General features: G+C 44.0%; 1 protein-coding gene across 2 annotated transcripts in view; it reads right to left on the bottom strand.

Annotated features, from left to right (window-relative positions):
• The window catches only part of LYN (LYN proto-oncogene, Src family tyrosine kinase), a 138,636-nt gene that overhangs the window by 33,641 nt on the left and 85,399 nt on the right, over positions 1-19,596 (bottom strand). For both annotated transcript variants that reach the window (XM_001087049.5, XM_015145385.3), the window contains exons 9-10: positions 13,623-13,805; positions 10,698-10,774 (exon numbers count right to left, since the gene is read on the bottom strand). In XM_001087049.5, the coding sequence (XP_001087049.2) occupies positions 10,698-10,774; positions 13,623-13,805 (260 nt within the window). The remainder of the gene's footprint in view (positions 1-10,697; positions 10,775-13,622; positions 13,806-19,596) is intronic.

Here is a 19,596-nt window from a genome sequence, read left to right as displayed (position 1 = left end):
AGCTACTTGGGAGGCTGAAGCGGGAGGATGGCTTGAGCCCAGGAGCTCTGGGATGCAGTGTGCTATGCCTATCCGGTGTCTGCACTAAGTTCAGAATCAATATGGTGACCCCTGGGAGTGGAGGACCTCTAGGTTGGTTAAGAAGGAGCGAACCGGCCCAGGTCAGAAGCGGAGCAGGTCAAAACTCCTGTGTTTAGGAGTAGTGGCATCATGCCTGTGAATGGCCACTGCACTCCAGCCTGGATAACCTAGAGAGACCCTGTCTCAAAAAACAAAAAGTAGCAACTGCAATAGTGCAGATGAGAGACGATGGTGACCTGGAGGAGGGAGATCTATCTTGGAAGAAGAAATGAGAGGACTTGCTTATGAGTGAGGAGGGCTGGGCAGACCACTGGCTGAGAAAGCTATGGCTCAGGGGGACCCTGTGTGGCCACCTCCCGGGGACTGTGGCCTGCCTAGGTGGAATGCCGCCTGTGCACATGGGCTCTGAGCCCTACTGAGGCAGGGCCTCTGGAAGGCTGTCAGCTGCAGGCCTCATCTCCAAGGAACAGGTCTTGCTGTGGGGAGGGGATGAGGCCAGGAGGCAGCAACTGTGGCAGGAGCTCTGTTGGGGTCTTCCGCACCAGGGTAGGTGGCCCTCTGGCAGCCCTGGAGACGCTGTGGCATCCCTCTGAGCCTTGGGCAGGGTGTCAGGCTGCTGCTTGGCAGAGAGGAGCTGCCTTAGAAACCACACCAAGGAACCCAGACACATCATTTCCTGGGGTGACACAGAATCAGGGTGAGATCTGCAGAGCTGTGCTGGGTGGAGGCCTGAGATCCGCACCTCAGTGAAACCTGGGGAAACGCATTCCAGGCACCAAACTGACCTCAGAATACACATTTAAGTCAAACCGGTCTTAATTGGGGGCAAGGGCTACTTTTGGTGACTCAGTTTTTAAATGCTTCTCATTGTGTTTCACAAAGCCCCACGAGCTGCATAGCTACAGACACAAATGCCTCCAGCACGTGCTCCGAGGGTGGGCGAAGAATGCTGTTTCTATAGCAGTCTACAAAACCATATATTTTTAAAAATCAATAATTTAAGTTCCTCTCTCAGTAATTTTATTTCATTTTATTCCATCACAGAAGAAGGCCAGTATGAACCTACTTTAAAAAATAAGAATGAGGCTGGGCGTGGTTGCTCACACCTGTAATCCCAGCACTTTGGGAGGCCGAGGTGGGCGGATCACCTGAGGTCAGGAGTTCAGGACCAGTCTGGCCAACATGGTAAACCTCATCTCTACTAATAATACAAAAATTAGCTGGGCGTGGCACACGTTTGTGATCCCAGCTACTCACAGGCTGAGGCAGGAGAATTGCTTGAGCCTGGGAGGCGGAGGATGTGGTGAGCCGAGATCGTGCTATTGCACTCCAGCCTGGGTGACGAGAGTGAAACTCTGTCTCAAAAAAAAAAAAAAAAAAAAAAAAAAAGAATGAGAAGTGCATGGTTCCATTTAAGTACAAAGAGAAATCACATTTTTTTCAAGAATGAGGTGTGCTAAGTGGTCAGGGAGGCATGGAGAAAAAAGCAGCAGCAGAGGAGAAAGAAAAAGAGGAAGGGGAGTCAGCCAGGGCTAGGGAGAAGGCTGTGCAGGCAGAGAACAGGGTTCTAGGAATCAGGAAGAGGGAGAGAGGCCGAGGGCTTGGCTTCCACCCAAACCGTGTCACTGGGAAGGGTCCGGTTAGGTTCTCAAAGACTTCCCTGCCGCAAAGTCCCCTGGCAGTTTCCCTGTTCTCTGACTGCGCGTCAGAACTCCCTGTCACCTGCGCTGCAACCCCACCTCCTCCTTACAGGTTACTGTGCGTCTGGTGTCCCCAGCCTACTCTGACTTTGACCCTCTCAGCTCTTTCTTTGGGGTCTGTCTGGGGATATCCTCTGTCCCTTCCCACACTCTCTAGGGGACCTCATCCAACCCCTATTTATATGACTGTCTGCGGCGCCAGCCTCCCTGAAGCCTCTAGCCCCAGACCCCTATACTAAAACACCTGTCCATGCTAGCTGCCCATCTGTAGCTGATGTTTCATGGCACTTCAAACCCAGTATAGCAAAGCTAATTTCATCAGCCACCTCAACCCCGTGCCCACAATGGCGGCCCTCAGTTGCCCCACGCACATTCCTTCTCTATTTCTATGTGCCTGTGATAGGGAACACTGACCTCGCTCAGGCCCATCCTCCCTCCCTCATCCCTGGACTCTAGCTTTCACCCCTTCTAATCATTTTTGTATACGGTGGCTGGGGCAATTTTTAAAGCACAAGTCTCATCCTATCACATTCCTGCTGAAATGCTCAGTCGATCCCCATTATCCCCAGGCAACTCACCTCAGTTTCATAACTCAGGCCTCACACCTGCTTCAGGGGCAGCACCAGGAAAGCCACTTGGTTGAGAGGTTTAATTATCTCCGAACTTGGGCTGAACTCCTTCGGGTGCTTCTTGGCTTTAGTGAAGGGGTGGGGAGAGGGCCTAAGAATCTAGCTCTGAATTGAAAAAGCTCAGAATAAGTCCTGTCCGTTTCAGGGTGTACTCTTTAGACACGAGCTCTGTTTGCTTTTGTTTTGTTTTTTTAGAGGCAGGGTCTTTCTCTGTCACCTAGGCTGGAGTGCAGTGGGTGTGATCATAGCTCACTTGAGCCTCAACTTCCCAGGTTCAATTGATCCTCTCGTCTCAGGATCCTGAGTAGCTGGGATTACAGGCACGACCATCACACCTGGCTAATTTTTTTTTTTTTTTGGTAAAGATAGGAGTCTCACTGTGTTGCCCAGGCTGGGCTCAAACTCCTGGCCTCAAGCAACCCTCACACTTCAGCCTCCCAAAGTGCTGGGATTACAGGCATGTGCCGGGCAGAGATGAGGTCTGGGCTAGAACGCAAACTCTCCTATTCCTTTTCCATCCCACCCTTCCTGGTCTCAGTTTTAAAAAAACAAAACAAAAACAGCAACAAAAACAGTAATAAAACAAAATCTTAGGAGCATGAAAAGCTGAGAACTCTGTGATTCTCCAATAGTCAAAACAGACCTATTTCTATAAAGAACACCTTGGTGTGTTGAAGGAGAACAGAGGTAACATGAATACATATTACAGTAAGTACAAAAAGCATCCACTAATGACTAAAAGGCATACTTTGACTAAAAGGGTAAAACTGTAAGTCCTGTTGAAACTATTTGCTGAGTACAAGCATTTTTATTTTGTACAGATACATTTTTTAAACTAGAGTTATCTACAAAACAGTTTACTCTTCCACAACTCAGAGTGAACAGGTCTAGTTTTTTTTTTTTTTTTGAGATGGAGTTTTGCTCTTGTTGCCCAGGTTGGAGTGCAGCAGCACGATCTTGGCTCCGCCTTCTCAGTTCAAGCGATTCTCCTGCCTCAGCCTCCTCAGTAGCTGGGACTACAGGCACACACCACCACACCCAGCTAACTTCTGTATTTTTAGTAGAGACAGGATTTCACCATGTTGGCCAGGCTGGTCTCAAACTACTGACCTCAGGTGATCCACCCACCTCGGCTTCCCAAAGTGCTGGGATTACAGCCATGAGCCACTGTGCTGGGCCTAGTTTCCTTAAGGTCCATGTCCTCAGAGTGCCCCCCAAGTTGTTCTCTTCATATACCCCCACTTGCACCCCCATGTACTCCTTTTCTGTGCCCTTATGCACCAGGTTCCTACAACTGAAGACCCATCCCTGCATCCACACCTCTTCCCAAGCTAGCAGGGCTAATCTTGGCTCTCAGGGTCACCTCTTCCAGAAAGCCTACCTTCCGCCTGCTAGCCCACCCTACTACGCTCCATTCTCCTCCATGTATTCTGAAAGTAGCATGTGGTGCCTGCTCTGACAGCCCTTGCCGTATCCCGGGGCTGTACCCTGTCTTTTCCTGCAACTTACCTGCCCCCAATTCCATACCATATGCCCTTTGCTCATCCCTCCTGACACAGTGCCTGGCTGTGCTCAGGACAGGTGTGTGGGTGAAAGGGAGGGGGCCACACCAAGAGGGTGAAGGGGGCTCAGGGAGAGCAAGCCATGTGCTGGAGACAAAGGTCAGCTGGAATTTACCCTCCACTGCTCCCTTCAAAATGCTTTCTTTCCTTCCTTCCTTTCTTTTTTTTTTCTTTTTTTTTTTCTTTTTTTTCTTTTTTTTTTTTTTTTTTGAGATGGAGTCTCACTCTGTCACTCAGGCTGGAGTGCAGTGGAGTGATCTTGGCTCACTGCAACCTCTGCCTCCTGAGTTCAAGTGATTCTCCTACCTCAGCCTTCGGAGTAGCTCGGATTACAGGCACGCACCACCAAGCCCGGTTAATTTCAAACTGCTTTCATCTCCACTTTTCAACTGTGACCAGCTGGTGATAAACTCTGCCCACTCCTAAACCACTTCAGTTCAATTCTAGCCTTGCAAGCTTCCACGATGAGTACCCAAAGAGAATAGTATTTTGTGACTTACAGTAAGCACTCACCAGAAATTGCCACCTCTGGTCAAAGTAACATTAAGATAAGAGACAGATCTTGCCTGCAGGCCAAAAGCGCCACCACCTTCGACATATACTAACCCAAAGCTTCCCAATCAAATTTAAAACAAAAATAAATTCTGCCTTATTTGCTATTTTAACAGCCAGTCTTGATTCCTCTTGCTTAAATATGCAAAACAGCCCCATCCCTACCTTAACAACAACAAAAAAAGAGTTCCTGTTTTATACTATTTTTAAATGACAGTTTCCTATTCCTTTGGCTTTTTCAGAAGGAAACTGCGTATGATCCACTTTTGCAATTCTGACAGTAACTCTAGTTTCATTTGTCCATTTTGTAAGTTTTCATGGTCAACGTTTAAGCTGAAAACATAACACTCATTATTCAGAAAAGACAAATAGAGCATTTAAGTGCCCAACATGTGGGTACTGCATTAACGTGATATATTTGTATTCCTTTGTTTAGAGCAATGTTAAAATCTTATATCAATGTCATCTGCATAGCCTCAGAATCATTAGTTGCAGCTTTTGGAGGCGATTCACACAGATAGTCTAAATAGAAGGAGAGGTCCCTAGTCACGGAATATTAGAGCTGAGGCTGTGGGAAACCTAATCCGTGCCTCCCATCTCAAAGATGAGGACACTGGGGCCCACAAAGTGATTTTCCCCACGCAGAAGCAGGTTCTCCGGTTCTTGGCTCTGATTTCTCCATCATTAACATCATCTAGGCTCCATTTAAAAAATCACAGCAACATTTCTCAAATTCTGAGAAAGAGCTAATCACCAGTTGTGTTAACATTTGTATACTGAGAAAGCTCCAAGCGATGCCCACTCAGGGACCACCACATCCTGACCACTATGTGGCCCCTGTATCCAGAGCGGCACCCGGCTCAGATTCCTCTATGAAATTCGTGAATGCCTTCTTCAGTGCTGGCTGTTTTTCTCTCTAAGGAGGCTCTTGCGCTTGAAAGAGTGATTGGGAGTATGTAGGCCTCAGTAAGAGTCATGTATGAGAATTTCCACGTGGAGGGGAGATTATATGTGGAGTGGGGAGTGGATCTGGCCTCCTGGTTAAACCACAAACCACGTCAATCACCTGCGGCTTCTACTTGCCATCACATCTGACTCGACATCTCAATGCAACTCTCCCTCCAGTTTAAGTGAACTAAACATGAGGACACTATCAATCAAAGGTTATTACTAAAAAAAGCTTTGAAGATAAAGCAGATGATTCACTGAGATTATAGCCTTGAGGTGGAATATGAGCATCTAACACATCTCTTACGTTCCAGACAAAGAGACAGAAGAAGAGACTCACTTTGGATGGTATTGGCAAATATTCTAGAAACTTGCCCCTCTAGACCCTTCGAGCCTGATTTACCACCAACATACTGGTAAGTTTCAACCAAGAGATATTACAAGGGATTCCAAATCTATACACTGTTTTCTCACTCAGTAGCTACAACTATGAGGATGTGCTCAGAAAGCTCTGCTGTTAAAAGGCCCTCCTACTCAAAAAGGTCGAGAACTTCCTAGACAGAGTTTTCCTACCTTCCTCATTTTACCAATTTCCACTTTAAAATGTGGCTTTAAATTTAATACTGGGGGCAAAATATACCTTGAGCATAACCTCTACCTTGGCAATAAAGACTTTTGAGGTGGAAAAATCTAAAGAAAACATTAATTTTGATGCTCAAAATCCATAACGGGGAAAATGCATATGACAGTAGTGTTGAGTGCAAAATCACCATAGCAGCAACTGTAACCATGAGACAACAGCAGGCTGCAGAGGAAAGAATCAGTTATCTTGAGTCAGAAGTCCCTGGATCAAGTCCCAGCAATTCCACATACTAGCTTAGTAACCTCAGACAAGTCCAAGTTCACCTCATTATCTGTAAGAGGTACTAAACAACAAAATATATGCTTTCAAGGCTGTTGGGTTCAAATTAGATAATGGAGGTGTAAGTGTCGCATCAACCAGAAGAAGCTAAAATAAATGTTACTTGTTGCCATGATAATAACAACAACTCTGATTTTGCAATTTTTTTGTTTTGCTTTGTTTTGTAGATTCTTGCCATGTTGTCCAGGCTGGTCCTGAATTTCTGGCCTCAAGCAATCCTCCCGTTTCAGCCTCCCAAGTAGCTGAGACCAAAGGTGCATGCCACTTTTCTTGGCTTGATTTTGCAGTTTTTACTGACATTTAACTCACAAACAATTGTTTCATTTTTAGTAATTTTTGCACTTGAGATACTGCCACCAAAGTGTAATAAATGCTTTGATTCACTTGGTCTGGATTGCAAGATGATTTATTTGCTCTCCAAACTGCAACTGTAAATTTTTCACTTCTTTTTCCTCTCAGTTTGACAAGTCTATGATTCCATCTCGGCTTCTGATGAAGGAAATCCCCACTGGTTTTAACCCCTTGTCTTTCCAAGCTCATTTTTTCTTCTCTGACATGGGGCCTAAAAGCTGGAAGGGAATTATGCAAAGTCTCTCTGCTCTGAAAGTATCAAACTTCCTTTGCAAAGAGGTATTTTCCTATTTCAGCACAAAAAGCACTAAATTGCTTAATTTAATACAAAGAGAAAAGCAATGGGTAAAGCTGCTCTAGTCAGGATTTCTTGATCTATGTTGAATGGGCTACAGATTGTTGGAGAGTGTGGATTATTACACTTGGGCTCAGACAAGTCTTTCAGAACTCATCCTGCGACAGGAAGTGATGAAATCAGCTCTCACATGAACTGTGAGACTGTCATGTGCACTAGCCACTTCCTGTCTCAATGGGCAACAGGGAAATATGGACGGGAGAGTAGGGCATGGGGAAGTGGGTAGTGGGGAGCGGGAAGAAGAGGCCAGATATAGACGGTGGGAAAAGTCCCAACTCTGCCCCTCACAGTTTCCCTTATTCGTCTAGGGCTGGGATTAAGTAAACTGGGTTATTTCTACTCCCAATGACCAATCTTTCATTGTGAAAATCTGCTGAATTTAACTACCCCCTGTGAACCTTAAATTTCCCAACTCTGATGCTATTGACGAGGGTTATGGAAGACAGCAAGCCACATCATTATCGCAGAGCATACTAACTGTTTAGTTAGAGCTAACATAGCAAATGGACTTCTGTAATTCCTCTTCTGCTTTATCCCTAAATTCCCACCCTAAAGAGTAAAGTGGGGGTAAGGTGTAGAAAAGGTTGGATTATCGAAGTATCTGGGCACCAGCTATCTCTGTCACCCTTGGGCAACTTTAATAATACTTACTCTTGTCATGATATTCACTATGAAAAAGTGATAGAGTTAATTAGTGGCACATGATAGAGAAGGAAAGGTAAGATAATGCAGAGATGGCCTTCTTGGCACAGACAGATCATTTCAGAAAGGTGTGTGAAGGAGGAGGAGGAGCACTGGGCAGCAGTGGTCATCAGTGAGGGCATTCCGGGGGGACGAGGGAGCAGGCGCAGTGAGCAGAAAGTGGAAGTGGAAGGTATGGGATTTCAGGCTGAAGCTGAAGCGTACACGCCCTACTCCTTGTTGCCAAGGGTAAGACCCCCTTCTCAAATTATCTGTATTATAATAAGAAAAGCCACAGGTACAAGAAGCAGATAATGATTAAGGATGGAGAACAGGTGGTCTCACCAGCGCCACCTTGAGGGAAGGGCTGGGAAAGAGTCTGAGTGAGGTTTGCAGCTTGAGCAAAGATGAACTCAAAAGGAGCCAGTGCTTAGTTGTAAAGAAAATGAATTTTGTGCTGAATGAACACACTTAGGGTCCTGCCGGCTGCTGCTGACCCGTGACTCTTCCAGTGACACTGAGCAGTTCATGCACTTGAGCCAGATGTTCCATGGGTTCCACCAAGGGGCCACTGCTAGGAAAGAGACCCTAGACCTGTGAACGTGAGCTCACCTGGCACGGGCTGGATTTGGTAAACTGGCTTGGGTGGAGACCAGTGGTGCTGGCCTTTATTGCCCCCAGCCCCTCCTATCACCGAGAGGCCTCAGCCCCATCAGAGTTGACAGAAGAGTCAACGGAAGCCCCTGGAATCCACAGCACAATGGTCATAGTCAATGCCAGACTCTGTGGTAACCTTCTTCATAAGCTACGAAGGTCTAGAAAGTAACTTCTCCCCCTATTCATTTCTAGGTTAGAAAAATAACTCTTTGAGGTAATGGTAGTAATTCACTAAATTAAAGACTCAGCATAGAGGCCTTGACTTGAACCTTAAAAGTTTCGACTATGTCAAGATAAAGTCTTATGAGATAAGCCATGCAAAACCCAATACAAAATACCCATGTGACAAAATAAAGTCATTCTCTGGGTATAGTACGTACCCAAATGTGTGTAATTTCTGTCCTAAAGAACTGTGGGCACAGATCAGACCCCCAGCAGATGGAATGGCTGTGACCACTCAGGCCCTCCAGGCCATGTGTCCCAATGTTCCATAGCCCTGTCCAAGTGTGACAAACTTTTGTTACACTCCTCAAGTCTCTTGACCCATGGGGACACCCAAATCACCACCTGAGTAGAGGGCCTCATTGAGCCGTGTAAGTATGACCCAAGTTTATCAGACCTTCTGCTTTCTCCATTTCCTCATCTGTTTTCTACACAGGTTCTACAGCTGTGCTCAACCCCACTTATTCCTCCTACTGCAGAGACGTGGTTTTCAAACTATAGTTCTGGAAACCTTGGAATCCCATGGAGCATCCCAGGGGCCAGCATAGACTTTTTTAACATCCCAGGGGCCAGCATAGACTTTTTTAACATCCCAGGGGCCAGTTAAAAAGGGAGGGCTGCTGGGTCCTTTCCTTACCCCTCTGTTCCACCACAGCAATTATGCTTCTTTCTTATTAGATGTTGGCATTTCAGGGCACACTTGAATTTCCAACTCAGATGAGGAACCTGTTAGGCTTGCCTAGTCCCAGAGGCGGAGAGGATGCCTGAGCAGTGTGACTCACCCATCACACACCTTTACTGGAAGGATGGGCACTGCCCTCCCTTGGGTTTTCCCAGCTTCCACCAGCAGGCTCTGAGGTGCTTGTGCCCGTGCCAAGCATGTGACACAACAACATCTGTGTTTGATGTGACCCTCAACAACATCTCCTTAGAGTAGGAATGACCATTCTGTTTTATAGGCGAATAAAGTAGCCCAAATAGGTAAAGGGCTTCCGAAATGGAAGCGGTATGGCTATCGAGTGGCAGAGCCAGGACACAAACTCCAGTCTCCAGGTTCTGAATGCCAGCTTGGCCCACGATGCTCTATTACAGAACCTGTGTCCAACCCTACCTTATGTGAGGTGCTTCACCTCTGTACTCATGTATTCCTTGGATCTCATATTCCCAAGAAGGCTGTAGCAATTTCCTAACTAAAAGAGGGTGTGAGGGAAGAAGTGGGAGTAAAAAAGGAAGACTACAGGGACCAGCCTTCCCTAGAACTTCTATAAACCTCTTGCTACATACACTGGTCTTCATGAAACCACCCATTGCCAGTACTAAAAAACCAGCAAGCAAATTACCGAACATGACTAATGGACACAATGAAAGTAGTAAAAGTCAGCAGCTGGCATCATTCAGGTGTGCATTTCCTTGATATTTTGGGCACATGGTGGGGCTTCTGGATAACTTGCTTCTGCTCTTAAATACATTTCAGGAAACATGTTATTCCAAAGTAAATAAACAGGCAACTCCTAGACTAGTTCTAAAAATAATACAAATGAATATTTCAAGAATCCTGATGGCACATCCAATGAGAACGAGTGAGAAGAAGAGTAGCAGGAAAGAGACATAGTTCCTCTGTTTTCAAGAATACAGAAGACTTAAAAGTATGCATACATTCTATTCGTAACTTAAATAAAACGTATGCATCACTTAAAAGCTGCGGTGCTTACACAGTATGGAACTGCCTCTCTCAAATGCTGAGAAAGCGATTGATTCAACTGCACTGTTTCTGTGATTTGTGAAATGAACACGAAGAGGTTGACTCGGCTTATAGAAGATGATATTCAGGTCAAAACTCAACACGTGCACACAATCCATGTGAATCTCCTATTACTATATCCAAGAATTGTACCATGGAAGGTCTTTTTCTCGTAACTGCTGCTGGGAAACATTCAACAGAAATTCCTTCTCCCTGGAGCAATAACTCCTTCATGAATTTGACGCAGGGAAGTCTTTGCAAATGCACATGCACATGGGGCTTTCTGAATATGTTACCTGAGCAGAAAAGTCAATGAGCTTTGGAAGCAGCACTTTGCCACCTTCATCGCTCTTCAGGAAATCCAGCAAACTGCCTATGGAGAAAGAAAGAACAAGTTAGTGCAGTTCAAACACGCAAGAAAAAATCCAAACAAAATTCACATCATCATTATTATTATTACAGGGGAACCCCCCACAATATGATTGGCTTTGCAATTCTCTATGGTTAAATAAAGCCTTTTCCCGACATTGGTCAAACCCAGTCCCCTCTAATCTGTTACCTTTGACCTGATGTGAAACATGGCATGTGCTCCAGGTGAGAATGTGGGTGGATACCACTTTTCTCACTACAGGTGTCTGAGAACCATGCATTTCAGAGTACTTGCCACCGTGATCCACTCACTGCAGCCTCCCAATCTTTAGCGAGCTCACTGGAAGGCCTACCCTCTGCAGACACTTAGCCAGGTTCACTCCCATCTGTATCCAGCAAAAAGCACAGAACTTGGCACATACTGTAGGTGCTCAATGAATGTTTCTTGAGACAGGGTCTTACTCTGCCACCCAGGCTGGAGTGCAGTGGCATGATTACAGCTCACTGTAGCATCAGCCTCCCAAGCTCAAGCAATCCTTCCACTTTCAGCCTCCCATGTAGCTGAGGGTACATGCCATCACATCCAGCTAATTCTTTTATTTTTTTGTAGAGATAGGATTTCACCATGTTGCCCAGGCTGGTCTCAAATTCCTGGACTCAAGCAATCCTCCCACCTTGGCCTCCCAAAGTGCTGGGATTACAGGTGTGAGCCACCACGCCTGGCCTCAATGAGTATTTGATGAGTGAACTGCGCTTTGGAAAAAAGTGGAACCTACCTAAGAAGGAGTGTGCTGCTGAGTAAACTCTCCAACCTCCACGGCTTCATCTCTAAAACAAGACCTGTTTTTCCCCTAGAACTTTAAGTACCAGCCTCACGGGTAGCCTTGGTCAAGTTGTTTACCTCATCTAGGTCTCTGTAAAATGGGCATGTACTAGAGGCTATATTAGAGTTTTGGGGAGGCTGGAATCAAATGTTGCATCCAAAGCACATACCATGATGGTTGGCAGGTAGTAAATGCTCAGTAAACATTATGCAATCTCATCCATGACACAGAACAATAGTACTTAGCCCTCAGGCTGCTGAAAAGACTAAGTGAGATTACCCATAGGAAGCACCAAGAGCAGTCTGGTGTATAGTAAGTGCTCAGTAAATATTAGGCATTGTTGGCCAGGCTTGGTGGCTCACGCCTATAATCCCAGCACTTTGGGAAGCCAAGGCAGGTGGATCACCTGAGGTCAGGAGTTCAAGACCAGCCTGGCCAACATGGTGAAATCCTGTCTCCACTAAAAAATACAAAAATTAGCTGGGTATGGTTGCAAGACCTGTAATCTCAGCTACTCAGGAGGCTGAGGCAGGAGAATCGCTGGAACCTGGGAGGCAGAGGTTGCAGTGAGCTGATATAGTGCCACTGCACTCCAGCCTGGGTGATAGAGAGAGACTCTGCCTCAAAATATATATATATATATATATATATATATATATATATATATATATATGGCATTGTTACATAGGAAAACTCATATTAACATCTATCATTAAGAATATTCTAAGTCAATTAATTCAACAATATTTACTGAACTCCTATAAGGTGTCCGGCTCTGAGCCTGAATTCTGAGCTATAGCAACCCAAGCCACAAGAGCTAATTGGTTTGTTTGCTTTAAAACAAACAAACAATGTCCTTGTTTGGAAGGACTCTGAGTGACTGATATTTTGAAATACTCACAGATATTAAATAAGAAAATATAATATCCATCTTTTGAATCTATTCAGCTATGACATCATACTATCATCTCCATTGTGCATGAAATGATTGTTAATCCTGGATCATTGCTTATGTTTCTTCATTACTTCTGAGGACTTTTAAAAAAATAATTTGGCAGTTTATTAGTATGTTTCCTGAACTGGAGGGGAACACAGGAAGAAGGATGTTGATTCGAAGTCTTCTATATGAAGGTGATCACAGTAGAAGAAAAATTGATTGCTTGAAGTCTATTCTCCTGCAATTCTGTGATTACACAGGACTTTAACCTCCGCAAGTTTTAAAAAACTTTAATATTTAAAAGTGACACCCTGAACATTTAGATAATGCTGGAAAGGAAAATGAATATTAGATAACGCTAAGGAGCAAAAAGAGGCTGGGTGCTCATGCCTGTAATCCTAGCACTTTGGGAGGCCGCGGCGGGCAGATTGCCTGAGCTCAGGAGTTCGAGATCAGCCTGGCCAACGTGGCGAAACCCCATCTCCACTAAAAATACAAAAAATTAGCTGGGCATGGCAGCATGTGCCTGTAGTCCTAGCTACTAGGGAGGTTGAGGCAGAAGAATTGCTTGAACCTGGGAGGCAGAGGTTGCAGTAAGCAGAGATTGCACCACTGTACTTAAGCCCAGGCAACAGTGTGAGACGTCTCCAAAAAACAAAAACAAAAACAAAAACAAAAAAACCAAAAGGAAGAGGAATTTGGTACTGAACAATCTGTACTAAATCTGTAGTATTAGAATTCTGGGAACTCACATTTTAAGCATATGACAAAAAATACTCCTTTTTGAAATACATAGTAATTCATTTGATAAATATTCATTGGGGGTGACTAGATATGGGGTACTATTCTCGGGGCAATAGGTACATGCAGGTAGACACAGAGAAAACAGGGGGATTAGATTTCAATTCTGTGACATGGGATTACTTCCGGTGATTAGGTTTATAAACTGCTTTGTCCTCCCATATTTCCTGATTTTTCAGTAGTGTGTATACTGTTCGATAATTAAACTATTTGAGTGACTCTGAACACTTACACATTTTACTTTTTGAGTTTGAAGCCCTTGCAAGCTCTGGGCAGTGAGAGGAACTCACCCTTGGCCATGTACTCGGTGATAATGTAAATGGGCTCCTCCCTGGTGACCACAGCGTACAGCCTCACGAGCTTATCATGCTGCAGAGTCTTCATGAGGTTGGCTTCTTCCAGGAAGGCTTGCACAGACATAGTGCCCGGCTTCAGGGTTTTCACAGCCACCTTGGTACTGTTGTTATAGTAACCTAGGAAGAAAAAAGAAGATGGGTATGCTTTATAAAACAGAAAATTTAGCTGGGGGCAATGGCTCATGCCTGTAATCCCAGCACTTTGGGAGGCCGAGGCGGGTGGGTCACCTGAGGTCAGGTGTTCAAAACCAGCCTGGCTAAAATGGTGAAACCCCGTCTCTACTAAAAAAACAAAAATTAGCTGGGTGTGGTGGTGGGCACCTGTAATTTCAGCTACTCAGGAAGCTGAGACAGGAGAATTACTTGAACCAGGGAGGTGGAGGTTGCGGTGAGCTGAGATCGTACCACTGCACTCCGGCCTGGGTGACAGAGTGCAACTCCGTCTCAAAAAAAAAAAAAAAATTTAAAACTTCACTTTGTAGATGCAGAGTTAGCAAAAAATTTAATTACAGATAGAAAAAGCCTGAGTTAAAACACTATGTAGTGATAAAATTAGGGAGGCTAGATGAAAAGTATCTAGGAATTTCCTTTACCAAAAAATGTTTAAATTATTCAAAAATCAAAAGATTTCTATGAAATAATAGTAAAAACGTTTTTATTGGCACTCTACCATGAGGACTAATATTTGTCCTCTATTTATTGATTTATTTATTTTTAGACTAAGTCTTGCTCTGTCGTCCAGGCTGGAGTGCCATGGCACGATCTTGGCTCACTGCAACCTCCACCTCCTGGTTTCAAGTGATTCTCATGCCTCAGCCTCCCGAGTAGCTGGGTTTACAGGTGCCCACCACCACACCTGGCTAATTTTTGTATTTTTAGTAGAGACGGGGTTTCACCATGCTGGCCAGGCTAGTCTCAAACTCTTGACCTCAAGTGATCCGCCAGCCTTGGCCTCCCAAAGTGCTGGGATTACAAGCGTGAGCCACTGTGCCCAGCCGAGGACTAATATTTTTCTCTAATAATAAAATATTCTTTATTCAAGACCAAAAAAACCCCCAAAACTCTATATATGCTATAATCCCTTACATACATATACATACACACACAGGCATACACTCACATTATAATCCCCATTTTAAAATGCAGACATATTTTACAGATACACAGACACACACATATAAACAATGGTCTGGAAGAAAATACACCAAAATACACCAAATGCTGGTTATTTCCAATGGTGCAATTATGAGTGATTTTAATTTTGCTTACCATATCTTTTAACTATTTACCAAATTTTCTTTAAAACAGGTGTTCTTTATAAAAATTACTTACATATACTATCTTTAAAGTACAATATACTAGAGTCAAACAAGCACTTCCCAAAATTTGCAGACAACTGGACTTGGGTGACTGTTAGTGAAAAAGGATCCCCCACTGAAAGGACAGGGAGCCCCTCCCTCCACTCCTCCCCCACCCAGGAGATGCAGCAGGTGCCCTGGGAGGACTTCAGGGGAAAAGCCTGCCTTTGTTCACCCCAGCATTTCCCACACTTTCTTGATCTCAGAACACTTGTTCAAGTAGCCTCTGACACTGCATGGAACACGCTCTGGGCAATACTGACTCCTTAGTATGGTCCCCCTGAGGCACCACCCTTCTGGGACTGGGATTGAGCACTTTCACCCTGACTTTCTCTTGGGAAAGCCTTTTCTCAGTAATTTGGCAAAGCAGAAATATTAATCATCATAATCTTCCTTTCTGTCCTCTCTTCTGTTTCCACCTTTCTCTTGAAATATAAAAAAAAAAAAAAAAGTGGGGAAGGGAGTAGCAGCTGGTGGTGCCACTGCAAATCTCCTTGCAGGTTCCTGCTGCCTGGTGCACAACAGCTGGATAGCACCTGCCCTAAGGAAAGGTGACGTGGAGTGGACGGTCCCCTTTTTAGGGTGCAAGAGTATCTGTATGTGAATAGCATAGAAAGATGACTGGAAGCCTGCTGAGTAAAACAGCAGTGATTATCCCTGGCTGGTAGAATTTGGAGTGACTTCTGCTTTCTCTTGTTCTTTTCTACTCTGATTGTATTTGTCAAGGAGTATGTACTCTTTTCTTTTCTCTTCTCTTCTCTTTCTTTTTTTCAGGAGAGACAGGGTTTTGCCATGTTGGCCAGGCTGGTCTCGAACTCCTGACTTCAGCTGATCTGCCCACCTTGGTCTCCCAAAGTGCCGGGATTGTAGGCATGAGCCACTGTGCCCAGTCAAGTATGTACTTTTTAATAAAATGATTTTTTTAAATAATAAAGAAATGTATTATACATCTCCTTCCAAGCCTTCAAACAAGTAAGAAAGAGTTCATTTATAGCTAGCAGTCAACCTGTCCAGTGATGTTTCTTCTGGTCATGAAGACTGATTCCTCTATTAAATGTTTTATTTTGTACTCCACTTTGGTTAATACTTAGGAGCTTGCAGTGCTCTATAGAAAAATAAGGCTAGACAAGGTGGCTCATGCCTGTAATCCCAGCACTTTGAGGGGCAGGAGGATCGCTTGAGCCCAGGAGTTCAAGACCAACCTGGGCAATATAGTGAGACTCCCATCTCTAAAACAAAAGAAAGAAAAGAAGTAGAAGAATGCAGTATAAAATAAGTGTTAGAACATATGGAGAAGATAGTAACATAAAGCTGACAAAAAAATCCTAGGTCCTTTTAAAAAGCCACCACCTACCTAAAATAATGGAATTATGAATATATTAAATTGTTCTGCCATCTAAATGCATAATTACAAGCAATATGGTATTTTCTGTAGATCTTAAGAGTTATTTTAAAGTACATTCCACCAACAAAAGACTTTTAATATTACATTTAAATCAAAAAGGGTTTATTATAATTTTTTTAAAGTTTATAAACCCTAACCCTAACCCCAGCCCTAACTCTAACCCTAAGTTACATGAGCATATCCATAGCAAATCACAATAGGAAAATACATGATATAAAATATACGAAAATACATAAAATATATGATACATATAACTGCCAGGAACTGGCATCCAGAACATATAAAGGATTCTCACAAATCAATAAGAAAAATCAGAAGAAATAGGCAAAGGCTTGGATGGGCATTTCAACAGAAGAAATTCATATGACTAATAAACATGTGAAAAGTACTCAATCTTCTTAGTAACCAGGGAAATGCAAATAAAGTCATGAGAAACCACTGCCAAGCTTAGCAAAAATTTTTAAAGTCTGGCAATATCGAGTGCTGCTGAGCACCTGCCCCTTGGGAGGGACTCTGGGGCAGCTGCCCTAGGCCCCATTCTGTGTTCTTTGCTGAGCATCACTGAAATTCAATTGCACAGCTTCTGTGAGAACATCCAAGGTGCCCGTGAAGGATGCTGAGTGCATAATTCCTTCTGGATAACCACCTAGGGCCTGTGCTGCCTTGGGGCCCACATCTCTCTAAGTACAGCTCTGCTAGTCGGAAAAGGGGACATGGGGACTGGCATATTGCTGGTGAGAATCTAAGCTGGGACCGGCACTTTGAAAAATAAGTTGGCAATAACTTAGAAGAGCTGAAGATTCATACACTTTATGATCTAGCAAATCCACTCCCACTCACCCTAGAGAAACTCACGCATGCTTGGACCAGCACAAAAATATGCAGCACATTGTTCATAGCAGCCCAAACTGGGAACAACTCTGATATAGTCTGGATGTTTGTCCTCTCCAAATCTCATGGTGAAATTTGTTCCCCAGTGTTGGAGGTGGGGCCTGGAGGGAGGTATTTGGGTCATGGGAATGAATCCCTCATGAATGGCTTGGGGCCATCCCCGTGGTAAAGAGTGAGTTCTTGCTCTATTAGTTCACAAGAGAGCTGGTTGTCTAAAAGCATGGCACCTCTTTTGGTCACTCTCTTGCTCTCACTGTGTGACATGCTCGCCCCGTTTTGCCTTCCTTTTTGAATGGAAGCTTCCCGAGGCTTCACCAGAAGCAGAGACAGGTGCCATGTTTCTTGTACAATCTGCAGAACTGTGAGCCAAATAAACTTTTTCTTTATAAGTTACCCAGTCTCAGGTATTCCTTTAGCACAGCAAAATGGACTAACACGAACTCCAATTTCATCAGTAAATGGTGAAATAAATGTATAAACGATCACATATCTTGAAAACACATGCAGCACAGCACAATATAGCATGAAGATGAATAAACCATAGCCACACCCAAAAGCATGGATGCATCTCACCAACACCATATGGAATGAAGATGAATGAACCATAGCCACAGATGCATCTCACAAACACAACATGGGATGAAGATGAATGAACTATAGCCACACCCAAAAGCACGGATGCATCTCACCGACCATAGGAACTGAAGATGAATGAATTGTAGACACACCCAAAAGCACTGATGTACCTCACCAACACCATATGGCATGAAGATGAATGAACTGTAGCCACACCCAAAAGCATGGATACATCTCACCAACATGACATGGGATGAAGATGAATGAACTATAGCCACACCCAAAAGCACGGATGCATCTCACCGACCATAGGGACTGAACATGAATGAATTGTAGCCACACCCAAAAGCACAGATGCACCTCACCAACATCATATGGCATGAAGATGAATGAACTGTAACCACACCCAAAAGCATGGATACATCTCACCAACACGACATGGGATGAAGATGAATGAACTGTAGCCACACTCAAAAGCACGGATGCATCTCACAAACATGATATGGAATGAAGATGAATGAACTGTAGCCACACAAAAAAGCATGGATGCATCTCACCAACACCATATGGAATGAAGGTGAATGAACTGTAGCCACACCCAAAAGCACGGATGCATCTCACCAACCCGTTGAGTAAAAGAGGCAAGACATAAAAGGGCATATTTGGTAAAATTCATTCATATAAAGTACAAAAACAGGCAAAACTGAGCTATGTTTTTGGGGGATACATACATCCCCATATACAAAAGTGGTAAAATTAAGAAAAGTCAGGAAACCATCAGGAAGGTTGGAATAGCTGTTGTGTCTGGGGAACAGGTAGGGTGTGGGTGGGAGGGCATGGGTGGAGGGTGGGGGCTTCTGGGGCTAGCAAGTTTCCTTTCAGAGGTCCGCACACCAGTTTTTGCTTTGTAATTATTTGTGAAATTAGATATTTGTGTTTGCATTTTCTGCTTGCTTGTTACATTACGTAGCAATAAAAGTTAAAGAAACTAAACCATTTCCCTCTTGCCATCATAAAAACAATGGAGCTCATGGAGACTCTTATACAATAGAAAAGTATGAGTAAAGGATGACGGAAAAAAAAAAAAAAAACGCTTTCCAAGGTCGGGGGGAAAGTTATCAGGAAATATTGCAGCTGCAGATATTTTAAATACTGATAAGGAGTTTGAGGTGAGTGGTAGATAAAGCAGCTGTGTCAAACATGGTCCAAGAATGGCAGCAGCTCCCAGATGATCTCTTAGGGCCGTGACATTGAAACAATAGGGTGGTTTTCATCCCTCTGTTAAAGGCATGATTTTTATTCAGTGCTAAGGATCAAATCACAGGTTTCCAAGATACTCTCTGGTAGTTTGAAGGTTCAAATTAACCTAGTCATGGAGATTTGGGTTGTCAATATGGATGAAAAATTATGTTAAAAAAATCTTTTTGAGCTAGTAAAACGTGTCTTGTGGAGTGCCACTTTGCCACAGTTAAAGAAATCTGATGTGGCATCTTGAGAGCGCTCTAGTACCGGCTGTGACTGGCTGGCTGAAAAGTGCCCACGTACCGCGAAAGGGAGAGTGCTTTTTAAAAAATGCTTGCAGTTGATTTTGGAAGTGGGTTGGTGATTAATCTCAAGGCACTTGGTTCAAATGAGAATTTATCGAGCAAAATTCAATTTTAAATAAGTTTCCTTCCTT

Source organism: Macaca mulatta, chromosome 8 (genome assembly GCF_049350105.2).
Source record: "Macaca mulatta isolate MMU2019108-1 chromosome 8, T2T-MMU8v2.0, whole genome shotgun sequence".
NCBI classification, from domain to species: Eukaryota; Metazoa; Chordata; class Mammalia; order Primates; family Cercopithecidae; genus Macaca; species Macaca mulatta.
The sequence above is the reverse complement of the archived record's forward strand: the minus strand, read 5'-3'. Positions and strand labels throughout refer to the sequence as shown.